The sequence below is a fragment of the Odocoileus virginianus genome, chromosome 3 (assembly GCF_023699985.2).
Source record: "Odocoileus virginianus isolate 20LAN1187 ecotype Illinois chromosome 3, Ovbor_1.2, whole genome shotgun sequence".
NCBI lineage: Eukaryota > Metazoa > Chordata > Mammalia > Artiodactyla > Cervidae > Odocoileus > Odocoileus virginianus.
Genome location: NC_069676.1, coordinates 9,019,177 through 9,031,787, shown reverse-complemented (window position 1 = coordinate 9,031,787; position 12,611 = coordinate 9,019,177). Strand labels below are relative to the sequence as shown.

The 12,611-nt window shown below is 44.2% G+C and overlaps 1 protein-coding gene, 1 long non-coding RNA gene and 1 pseudogene across 5 annotated transcripts in view; 2 read left to right on the top strand and 1 right to left on the bottom strand.

Moving 5' to 3' along the window:
- The first annotated feature begins 1,694 nt into the window (after positions 1–1,694).
- Positions 1,695–6,418, top strand: LOC110152835 (group XIIA secretory phospholipase A2 pseudogene; annotated as a pseudogene).
- Positions 6,419–9,501: 3,083 nt separating this feature from the next.
- Positions 9,502–11,136, bottom strand: LOC139033554 (uncharacterized). The gene is made up of 2 exons (XR_011486104.1): positions 11,047–11,136; positions 9,502–10,868 (listed from the first exon to the last, which is right to left on the bottom strand). It is a non-coding gene; the product is annotated as an uncharacterized lncRNA (long non-coding RNA).
- The window catches only part of ZNF333 (zinc finger protein 333), a 29,784-nt gene continuing 28,195 nt past the window's right edge, over positions 11,023–12,611 (top strand). For 3 of the 4 annotated variants that reach the window (XM_070462887.1, XM_070462881.1, XM_070462877.1), the window contains exon 1: positions 11,023–11,276. In XM_070462887.1, coding sequence (XP_070318988.1) covers positions 11,132–11,276 — 145 coding nt within the window. In that variant the 5' untranslated portion in view covers positions 11,023–11,131. The remainder of the gene's footprint in view (positions 11,277–12,611) is intronic. The other variant, XM_020916629.2, reaches the window with a different exon arrangement.

The following is a 12,611-nucleotide window of genomic DNA, read 5'->3' as shown; positions in this document are numbered from 1 at the left end:
TTGGGGGGAGAGGTAGAATTGAGTTTTGGATCAGTTGATTTTGAGGTGTTGTGATTTCAATATACATAGTATGTGTAATCTAATCACAAAATGGAGGGTTTTCCCCTTCCACTCCTGGCCAATAGATGGCAATTATAACCATGAAAGTGAAAGTGTTAGTCGATCAGTTGTGTTGGACTCTTCGCCACCTCAAGGACTGTAGCCCTCCAGGCTCCTCCGTCCACTGATTCTCCAGGCAAGAATATTGGAGTGGTTTGCCAGGCTCTCCTCCAGGGGATCTTCCCAACCCAGGGATTGAACCCAGGTCTCCTGCATTGTAGGCAGATTCTTTATCTACTGAGCCACCAGGGAAGCCCAACTATAGCCATGACAATAGATTAAATCATTGAGAGAGCAACTGTAGACTGAGAATAATAGAGTCCTGAGTAAGCATTTTAAAAATCAAGGAGGGAAGGGACTTTCCAGGTGGTCCAGTGGTTAAGAATCTGCCTGCCAAAGCAGGGACCCAGGTTCAATCTCTAGTCGGGGAGGATCCCACATGCTGTGGATCGACTGTGGAATGTGTTTTAAGTACTGAAGCCCTTGTGCTCTGGAGCCTGTGCTCCATAACAAGAAGAGACGCTGCAGTGAGAGTGCTGGGTGCTGAAATGAAGAATAGCCACTGCTCTCTGCAGCTAGGGAAGTCTGCAAGCAGCAATGAAGATCCAGATCAGTCACAGCCCCCCACCCCCCAAAAAATCAAGGAGTGGAGGAGCTGCTAACAGAGAAAACAGGGCAAGAATGGCCAGATAGATGGGGAGACATGAATAGAGTACAGTTTCATGCAGGACCACAGAAAGAGACCAAAGTGAATTGATTGAAAGCATTCACAGGACAGAGCAATAAGAAGGCTGTTCTACTTTTGGGAAGAGCAGCTCCAGTGGTGAGGATGACAGTGGTGACGAGGATACTGGTGGAGAAGGATAGTACAGGTGATGGTGGAGGTGATGGTGGCAGCGGGGACAACCGTATTGGTGGTGCTGGTGGTGATAATGTTACTGAAAGGAGTGTGTAGGTCGGGCTGCTCAAAAGCCAGTAAACAGGCCAGGTTGGTGGAAAGGAACGTTTGCTTTATTTCAGATGCTGGCCACTGGGGCAGGGGGGAGGGTGGCCGACATCTCTCCAAAGGCCTGTCCCACCGGTGCCGAGAAGCAGGGAGTGAGAGCATTTTAGCGTCTGGGGGTGGGGGGGGCGGCGGCGGCGGGGGCTCCATGCAGAAACAGCATCGTCATCTCTAACAGTCATCTTTAAAGTGGTCCTAAGTTGGTCTGACCAGCATCATCTGGGTTGTTTTAGATACAGTTATCTTCAGTTCCAGGGTACACGTGTTCCCATTTCTTTGCAGTCAGTTCTCAAAATTGTGGCAGCTCAAGTCCTGGGTACAGTCTGGTCATCACGCAGTTGACTTCTCCATGTGGTGTTTCACTATCTATAAGACAGCTCACAGGATATCGCTCAGAATATTATCTACAGCTCTTGAGAAAGAACAAAAGGTCATTGACTGTCCTTAATGACAACATTATTATTATTTTAGTCTCCTTTGACCGTTTTCCTTTGTTTCCACATTTCTCGCTTCTCTGATTAAACTTCTTCTTTGACTAAAGTTTATCACAGACAAAAGGCAGGGAGAGGCCATGTTGAGGGCAGCAAGGACCATGGGGTCCTGCTTCATTTCAATAAAGGTGGTGGTTGTGATGGTGATGGTACTGAAAACAGTGGAGGTTGGTGGCAGAGATCATGGTGGTGGGGGTGGTATGGTGATGGTGGAGGCCTGAATGGAGTAGACTGAGGGAAAAATGGAAGGTGAAGAGGTGGAGACACCAAAGACAGCCAACATTAAGTCTAGAGAGAGCAGGAGACTAGTGTGTGAATGAGAGAAGATGAAGAGAGGCTTCCTTGGGTGGTTGGAGCATGGTGGAATTAGCCAGCTCTTGGGGTTGACGTCCCTGGTCGCTCAGATAATAAAGAATCTGCCTGCAATTCAGGAGACCTGGGTTCAATCCCTGGGTCAGGAAGATCCCCTGGAAAAGGGAAGGTCTACTGACTCCAGTATTCATGCCTGAAGAATCCCATGGATGGAGGAGCCGGGCTGGTGGCAGTCCCTGGGTGATAAAGAGTCAGACACGACTGAGTGACAAACACTTTCAGTTTTTCACTTGGGGTCGACAAGGCCGTGAATCTTGCACAGTAAGACTCTTGGGTTCTCAACATCCCGCTGGCCCCGCAGCCATGAGGTGGGCCTTCTTGTTCTTTCTCCCTAGTGGCCCTCTGGAGGTGGAGTGAGAGTCAGAGGTGAGAGTTGATCAAGAAGGACAGACAGTGCCACCTAATGGTCAGGCCAGCGTTGTTGCAGAGGGCTGGCTCTAGAGCCAGGCTGTCTGGTTTCAAATCTTGGCTTGGCTAGCTGTGTGACTTCGGGAAAATTATTCCACTTTTCTGCCCCTCAGACATCTCTGACCTGGAATAACTTAGTAGTCTTCAGAACGGTTGTTCTTTCATCCCATTCTTTGTCCTGCAGCTGAGAGAGCTTTCAGAAACATGAATCTGAACCCATCACAGCCCTGCCTCACAGCCCCACAGATACTCTGCAGCCTAAATGTGCATCATAGACATATAAGTCCCACTCAGTCTGGCCCCAGTTTACCTTTCCAGCCTCATTTCCCACTCTCCTTCCTCAGGCTGCCCACCTTTCCTGAGCAGCTCTGCTTAGGCACCCCTGCACACACTTTTGTGGTCCAGCCTCCGTGTGGTCATGTCCACCTGCAATTTCCCTTTTTCCTCCACTGCTCTGCCCTTGGCCACAACTTTCATGTGTGCATTTTTTTTAAGACATCCTCCCTTGACTCCCAAAGTAGATCCCCCAGAGCTCTACTCTTCCATCTTCCTTACTCTAAGGTAGACTAAATATTTCCCCTCCCTATGCATTCTATATGTAAGCAAACCCAAAGCGTTATCAACTTTAAGGGGCACCATTATTTTGTTGTTTGGTCACTAAGTCATGACAGACTCTTTGTGACCCCATGGACTGTAGCCCACCAGGCTCCTCTGTTCACAGAACTCTCCAGGCAAGAATACTGGAGTGGGTTGCCATTCCCTTCTCCAGGGGATCTTCCTGACCCAGGGATTGAACCCAGGTTTCTAGCATTGCAGGTGTGTTCTTTACCATCTGAACCACCAGGGAAGCCACCATTATTTTACGTACCACCAAACGTAATATTTAAACTGTGACATGATGCCTCTCTATTTTTTATAGTTTTCATTTTATTCTTATTGAACAAGTTATTACAGATTTATTTGGAAATATGGTTTTATAATATATTGCTTTTGCATATATGGAAAGGAACCCAAGTCTCCCAATTTACAGGTGGATTCTTTACCAGCTGAGCCACAAGGAAAGCCCAACAATACTGGAGTGATTAGCCTATCCCTTCTCCAGCGGATCTTCCTGACCCAGGAATCGAACCAGGATCTTCTGCATTGCAGGCGGATTCTTTACTGACTGAGCTTTCAGGGAAGCCTAATATACAGACCAATCTGCTTATTTACTTTATTTATTTATGAGTGAATCAGTAAATATTTATTTGTTTGGCTGTGCCAGGTCTTAAGCTGTGGCACGTGGGATCTTTAGTTGCGACATGCAAACTCTTAATTGCTGCAAGTGGGATATAGTTCCCTGACCAGGGATCAAACCTGGGCTCCCTTCACTGGGAATGCAGAGTCTTAGCCACTGGACCACCAGGGAAATTTCTTCTTGATTTATTTTGTTTATTCTCTCTCTCCATGACTGGAATGCCAATTCCACAGTTTGAGGGTTTTTGTTTAGCTTATGCATTGCTATAATCTTTGCCCTTCCCATGGGGTCTAACACACAGTAGGTGTTCAACAAATACTTATTTAAATGAATACAAGAACATAAAGGTTTGCAGAAAGTAGTTATCAGCTGCTTCAGAGAAGTCTAGCTCCTGAGAGGTCTGCTGGTGATAGGGGCCAGTAACTCCCAACAGTGGGGATCTCTGGACATCTACATACCATAGAGTCTAGGCTCAACCTCCAGCCTCACCCTAGAGGACACTGTCCATTCTCGGGTCCAAGGGATAAAACTGAGCAGACGAAAGTCCCCTTTCTAGTGGAGTCTTTTTGCACATGCTATTCCCACTATCTGAAATTCTCTTTCTCTCTCTTCCAACTCCCCTTCCAACTCTCAGACCCAGGAAAGATATTTCCTCTCAGGAAGCCTTCACAGTAGCTCCCAAAGTAGCCTCTGGTAATTGACAGAAATCCTTTCATAAGGTGGTCATCTTAGGCCAGTTGCCTTTCAGCACATCTTGATACAGGAATTAAGATGCCCATGCTTTGCTGTGGGAGGGAGGTTAAGAGCTCGGATGTACATCATTTGTCAGAGGTGCTAGGGTTGTGATCATTTAACTTGTTGGGGTAGTAAGAGTTAGGACGACATCATTTGTTGGATGGTTAAGTGTTGGCATACAAATGATTTTTTTTTTTGAGTGAGGATTAGAATGCACATGCTATGTTGAGGGGAGTAATGGTTAACATGCAAATAATTTGTTTAGGGTATGTTGGGATGTATATGGTTTGTTGGGGGGAGGAGGGGTTGGGATGTACATTTTTTTTAGGGAGGCTAGGAGTCACCCCAGCTAATTCTGTGGGGTAGCTCTGGAGTATGTACTGAATATCATGGAGATGATCTGTCTTGAGGTGAGGCCTTTTTATCCCCCTGTGTCAGTCACTGACCATGGGCTGCCCCTGGGGTGGGGTGGGGACATAACCTGACAGGCAAAGTAATGGATGGGGTCTGGGCAGAGCATGAGGGGTGTCTACTACTCTAATCAAACCTTTGTCTGGTTATGTTTGCCCACTGCCTCAAAAGTTGCTACACAGAATATGAGTGTCATTTCCTCTTTCATTATATTTAAATATATTTAAAAAGTTGGTCTATTTATTCATTTACTTATTTTTAGCTGTGCTCAGTCTCCATTGCTGTGCATGGCTTTCTCTACTTGTGGCTTGCAGGCTTCTCACTGCAGTGACTTCTTTTATTGCAGAGCAGAGGCTCGGTTGTTGTGGGTGCTCTGGCTTAGTTGCTCCACAGCATGCATCTTCCAAGAAGAGGGATCAAATCTGTGTCTCCTGCATTGGCAGGCGGATTCTTTATCACCAAGCCACCAGGGAGGCCACAAGGTGATTTTGACTCTGGCTGAACCTACATCTTTGTTCAATTCCTTCATCCTGTTTTCCTCCTCTCTCTTTCCTGGTAGCATTCCCAGCAAGTCCCAACCACTCAGCCCCCCACTATAGGAATCTCACCTAACACAGTCTCTCCCTTATTTGGTTATGTCATCAAAGCAGGAAAAAAGAATTCAAAGTTTCCAGCTGTTTCTGGTTTTATTCTGAAACAAGATTTAGAAATACTGTACAGTGAGACTGCCTCCCTGGTGGAAGCCCAGTGGAGACAGTGAGAACCAGCCTCCAGCCAGGAAGGACGCATGGATGTGGATCAAAGAACCTGCATGCCACTGCAGGAGACATAAGAGATCTGGGTTCGCTCCCTAGTTAGGAAGATCTCCTGGAGAAGGGCATGGCAACCCACTCCAGCATTCATGCTTGGAGAATCTCATGGACAAAGGAAACTGGTGGGCTATGATTCATAGGGTCACAAAGAGTTAGAAATGACTTAAGCGACTTGGCACGCATGCACAAGGTCATCGAACCTGGTTTGGGGCTGCTACTGCTACTGAGGGCGGCGTGAGGGCTTCAAGGAGGGGCACCCATCTCGCGGGCTCTGGGGACCCGTGGGGTTCGGTGCTGCACCGATGGCCTTTGCCTCCCACCCTCCTCTTCCTTCTCCTGACCACAGCTTTCAGGTGCCAGGAGGAGGCTACGGACTGGAGGGCTACCAGGCAGACTAACCAGAAGGGCATTCACAAGACAGACAAATGCCTGAACACCATCTTGAACTTCCTGGGAGGTGAGGACTAGCTTTGCAAGCATGAATGAGGGGATGGATCTAAGCCTTTCCCATGTTATGATGGTAAATCCTCCCTGCCAAATGGGTGTGGCTCTTCACTGTTTGGTGTCCATCTGAATATTAGCTTTCCTTCCCTGACAAAGTGCTGCAGCCAATGTGGCAGGTGCTATGGGATTTGTGGCAAAATTAAAAAGGACTGTGATGAGGAGTACCAGTATTGTTCCTTTAAGATCTGTTGAGACATGCAGACACCACTGGGACCAACTCAGCATGTTCATGAAACCACAGTTGACCTCTTCACTGTCGGTGTTATACATTTAGGCTGCAAAGCATACTTGGATAGCCAACGAGCTGCCATGTAGCTCTCCATATGAAAGAAAAAAAGATCTTTAAAGAAGATGCTGGGGACTTTCCTGGTGGTTCAGTGGCTAAGACTCCTCGCTCCCAGTGCTGGGGGCCTGGGTTTGATCCCTGGTGGGGGAACTAGATCCCACATGCTGCAACTAAGAGTTCACATGTGGGAAAAATAAAAAAATAAAAAAACAAAAAACCCCCCAAACCCTATGTGCTGCAACTTTTGACCAGTGTGGTCAAATAAATAAATAAATACATAAAAATTAAAGATGATGCTGACAGGTGGTGACAGCAGAACATACATGAAAACAGATGAACATAACCTTTGACAAAGAACTAGTGTTTTTACAGCATAAAGCTGCCTTATTTTTGTGAAAGGGTTATCTTTTTTTTTTCATTTATTTTTATTAGTTGGAGGCTAATTACTTCACAACATTTCAGTGGGTTTTGTCATACATTGACATGAATCAGCCATGGAGTTACATGTATTCCCCATCCCGATTCCCCTCTCCCACCTCCCTCTCCACCCGATTCCTCTGGGTCTTCCCAGTGCACCAGGCCCGAGCATTTGTCTCATGCATCCCACCTGGGCTGGTGATCTGTTTCACTATAGATAATATACATGCTGTTCTTTCGAAACATCCCACCCTTGCCTTCTCCCACAGAGTACAAAAGTCTGTTTTGTACATCTTTGTTTCTTTTTCTGTTTGGCATATAGGGTTATCATTACCACCTTTCTAAATTCCATATATATGTGTTAGCATGCTGTAATGTTCTTTATCTTTGTGGCTTACTTCACTCTGTATAATGGGCTCCAGTTTCATCCATCTCATTAGAACTGATTCAAATGAATGTGAAAGGGTTATCTTAAGACTTTATTTTGACATTAAAATTTCAAACTCAAGAAAAAAAAAAAGGTTATCTTTCTGAATATTGCTGTCGTAGTGTGTCTTAACTGTCTTGACAAGTTTCAGAAAAGATGCATGTTAAGGGAGGAATTTTTTTTTTTTTGAAAAGACTGTAACTCAGTTTTCACAACCGTCATTACAAAAAAATAGAGTCAAATGTGAAATTCATTACAAGGTATGTTCAACATTATCTCATTTTGGAAGTATGGGGGAACCTTCACTTAGAAGTATGTGACTTCACTTAGAAGTCACATATGACTTCACTTAGAAGTCCCACTAGGGGACTTCCCTGGTGGACCAGTGGTTGAGACTCCATGCTTCCAATGCAGGGGGTGCAAGTTCGAGCCTCGGTTGGGGAACTGAGATCCCACATGCCATGTAGCATGGCCAAAAAAAAAAAAAAAAAAGAAAGAAAAAAAAAACATCAAATATAATAAAAGAGAATTGAGTGAAAGTCATTCAGTTGTGTCCCACTCTTTGTGACCCCATGGATTATACAATCCATGGAATTCTCCAGGCCAGAGTACTGGAGCGGGAAGCCTTTCCCTTCTCCAGGGGACCTTCCCAACCCAGGGATTGAACCCAGGTATCCCGAATTGCAGGCGGATTCTTTACCAGCTGAGCCACAAGGGAAGCCCAAGAATACTGGAGTGGGTAGCCTATCCCTTTGCCAGGGGATCTTCCCGACCCAGGAATCGAACTGGGGTCTCCTGCATTGCAGGCAGATTCTTTACCAACTGAGCTATCAGGGAAACCCCAAAATAGAGTTTAACTGCCTTCCAAAAAAGGAAGTCAGTTTATTTACTGTAAAAATTTTAATATACATTTATGCCAGGAAAAAAGAAATACTGTACTTGGATTACGGCAGGGTACAAATAAGATCCCTTGTTATCTGCATATGTACTCAGTCGCTAAGTCATATCAGACTCTTTGCCACCACCATGGACTCCAGCCTGCCAGGCTCCTCTGTCCGTGGGATTTTCCAGGCAAGAATACTGAAGTGGGTTGCCATTTCCTCCTCTAAGAGATCTTCCCAACCCAGGGGTTGAACCCACGTCTCTTGCACTGGCAGACAGATTATTTACTACTGAGCCACTTGGGAAACCCCTCCCTTGTTATCAATATTATTTCATTGATAATAATGATGGTTGAATCCTATTTGTACATTAATACTTAAGATTTATCGTCTGGGCCACCAGAGAAGCCCATTTAGTCTTTACACTCTACTGCCATCTTCTGGGGAAACTAAGGAATAAGAAATTCAAAGCAGCTGGGTTTATGAAGCAGGATTGAGGTATGGAAGAAGGTCTAATTCTTGGGGTATAAGGAACTGAAGAAAATCCTACAGATATATTAACTAGTTCCTTTGGGTTTCCCTGGTAGCTCAGATGGTAAAGAATCCTTCTGCAATGAGGGAGACCTGAGTTCAATCCTTGGGTTGGGAAGATACCTTGGAGAAGGAAATGGCTGCCAACTCCAGTATTCTGGTCTGGAGAATCCCAAGGACAGAGGAGCTTGGTGGGCTACAGTCCTTGGGGTCGTAGAGTCAGACACGACTGAGCAACTTTCACATCATTTAAAATCTGCTAATATATTCTTATTGCCCTTGAAAATTCAGGTGTAAGGATACTCATTAATAAGCTAATTTTTGTAACAAGTGCATTAAAGTGGGATTTACAAACTTGGTCATCACATTAATTTATCCCTCTACCTATCCACCATCATCCATCCATCCATCCATCCATTCATTTATCCATGCATCATCCACCCATCCATAACCCACTCACCTCTGTCCATGCATTATTTACCCATCCACTCATCCATTTACCCATCATCTTCTCATCCATCCAACAAATGTTTAAGAAATACCTTCTCTGTGCTCAGTGATTTTATGTCAAGGTGATTGATTTCATTCACTCTCAATTTTATCACATTTGAAGTGAGGTTAATCTTGTCAAATCACTTACTCTTTAGGGGAAAGAATACATTTATGGCACTAACAAAATTTGATTTTCTTTTATTTTTTAAAAAATATTTTTATTCATGCAAATAATATTAGGCAATAAAATCAGATAGTGCAAATTAAATTTGGGAATAGATAAATGCCAGGGGATTAAAATAAAGATGTTGTTGTGTAGTTAACTCATAATACTGACATATTTTGAGTAGCTATTGTAAACTATATACCACTTAAACTTTAATGACTTCACCACATTGCACTGTATGGAATTATTTATTTGACGTGCAATAACTTGAACAAAGATTACAAACATGATGTTGAGCCAAAGAAATCAAAGAAAAAAGAATTCATACAGTGTGAGCTTATTTATATAAAATATTAAAACAGACAAAACCAACCTATGATCGTAGAAATCAGGATAGTGATTTTCCTTTGGGGAAGAAGACAGTAAATGAAACAGACATGAGGGAACTTTCTGAGTGTGTTCACTTTGTGAAAATTCTTCGAGCTATGTCGATTTCTGTATATTCCTATATGTTTCTGTATGTACACTGCAAAGCAATTTTCTATATGTATGTTACAGATCAATAAAAAGACTAAAAAAAACCTAAAAGAATTGAAGAAAAACAGTAAATGATTTTTGCTAGTAAGCCAAAATTGCTTTGGAAGAAATGATACAATTCAACACAGGTATTAAGTGATTATAATGCATAGTTTGGGTTTTTCTTCACAAGTTTTTTCAGTTAGTCTGTTTTTCTTTTGTAATATGGAGAAAAAAAAATATATGTTTCATTTAGACAACAAGTTTTAGTGATGAGACTCAATAAAACTTGCTTGACTAAAAAACAAATATGTGTCTGTGCTTCTGCATCAAAGGAACATTTGCTTCATTGATTGATAACCTTGGAGGAAATAATGAGACGTATACACATAACGTTAACTATGAGTTACACACAATAGATGACTTCAAAATACTTGTTCTGTATATCTTATTTTGAATATGGTGTTAAGTTTCTTATGATTTGTCATACTGGTTAATGTGAAAGCATATCATTATAAAGTTCACTTTGCCTTTGAGACATATTAAGAAATGTTTTTGATTTTTCAGGCTAATGTTGCAACTGACTAGTTTGTAAAATAAATCATTCCTGTGTATAAAGCAGCGAAAAAGGTCGGCTCTCCCTTCTTACATCCTCTCCCGCTCTAAAAAAAACCCATTCTCTTCTAAAAAAACCAAAAATAAAACAACAAAAAGCCCCCAAACTCCCAAACAAAACCAAAAACAAAGGAGAAAGGCAGGGCGGGGCAGGCGGGGGGCGGAAGGAAGGGGGAGAGGAAAGTCAAACATTGAGCATCCCAAAGTGCCAGCGAAGCACCGCCGCACCCACCAAGCCTAGATCCCACCTCAATCCCCACTCCACCGGCTTAAACTCATCCCTGAATAGTCACTGGAAGGACTGTTGCTGAAGCTTCAATACTCTGGCCACCGGATGCGAAGAGCCGACTCACTGGAAAAAGACCCCGATGCCGGAAAAGACCGAGGGCAAAAGGAGGAGGGCCGGCAGAGGATGAGACGGTTAGACAGCATCACTGATTCAATGGACATGGATTTGTGCAAACTCTGGAAGACAGTGAATGACAGGGAAGCCTGGAGCGCTGCAGTCCATGGGGTCACAGAGTCGGACACAACTTAGCAACTCAACAAACAATAACAACTAGCCCGGACCATGTGGCATACGCCCCGCCCCTAACTCCACCCTCTAGGTCCGGTCAGACCCCACCCCAGAGCTTAACCTTACCCCCAGCCGGGGGAAAGAAACTAGAATTTCTTCTCCGAGGTCATATAAAGAGGAGTTAAGCTTTCCGCCACACTCCAAAGCTCCTATGGCCCTGAGAGCCAGTGCCTCGGCCACTTCCGCTGCTGACAGCCCTGACACCGGAAGCGGAAGTGCGCCGCGGCCGCAGACGGAGGTGGCTGTGCTGGACCGCGCGGCGCCTTGCGGTGGGAGTGTCTCCGGCCAGTCTGCAGGTGCGGCCCATCCCCTCGGGAATGCTAGGAGGGAGCGGGGAGGGGTGTGAGGGCCTAGAACGGACGAGCTGGCCGAGGGACTTCCTCCCCGCGGTCCGCCCGGGGCTGGGGGCGGCTACCGCATAGCTTAGGTGTGCAGCTGAGCTCCCCTTGTCCAGTCTGTCGCGCTCAGGTACTCCTTGTTTGGGCAGACGGGACTGTCATCCACTTATTGCGCGGGAAATCACGAAGTATAGACCAGGTGCCGCAGCGAAGGAGTGGTGCACCAGCTGGCCCCAGCATTCACTTGTCCTTCCGGATTTGTAGGCCTACCGTATCTCTTTTATGCGGGATAATTTTTTATTAATAAATCACGTTTTGTTGCATATTGAGTTTCAGATTATCCAGGTCTGCCCTAGGAAATTTAGGGCTGAGTCTACGCGTGCAAATTCGTTTGAGTGACTTGGCATGTGGATTTGAAAAATGGAATGTATTTTCTGTCGAGGGATGAATTAGATGATTTTTTTTTTTTTTTTTTTTTTTTATGACTGACAATTTGCAGTTCCTTAGCTTAGGACCTGTTAGTTTTCCTTTTCCTTTGCTTTTTTTTCTCCTTCCTTCTTTCATTCCTTCAAAAGCGCTTTAAATTTGTGACTTACTTTGTATCAATTTTACTTACTGCAAGGGAAGCAAGTCTTTTTTTTTTTTGGGAAGCAAGTCTTAATAAAAGCTATTTTTCATTTATGTCACAAGTCTTAAACTAACATCAAAGAAAAGTAAGGTTATTTAGTTCTTTTCAAGGTGGCTCCAGTCTGTAAATCAACAGAAGGCTTCAAAATTTGTGACTCCAGGAAAAAGAACATAAGGTTTGTTAGTACTGGGAACTGATATTGAGTTGGCAGTATTGAATGTCTTTTTAAAATAATAGGGTTAAGACTCACTTCTTGTTTTTTTTAATTAATTTATTTTAGTTGGAGGCTAATTACTTTACAATATTGTGGTGGTTTTTGCCATACATTGCTATGAATCAGCCACAGGTGTACATGTGTCCCCCATCCCAACCCCTCCCCCCCCACCTCCCTCCCCATCCCATCCCTCTGGGTCATCCCAGTGCACCAGTTTTGAGTGCCCTGTCTCATGCATTGAACTTGGACTGGTCATCTGTTTCACATATGGTAATATACTCATTTCAGTGCCATTCTCTCAAATCATCCCACCCTTGTCTTCTCCCACTGAGTCCTAAAGTCTGTTCTTATATCTGTGTCTCTTTTGCTCTCTTGCACATAGGGTTATCGTTACCATCTTTCTAAATAAAGTCTGTTCTTATATCTGTGTCTCTTTTGCTCTCTTGCACAT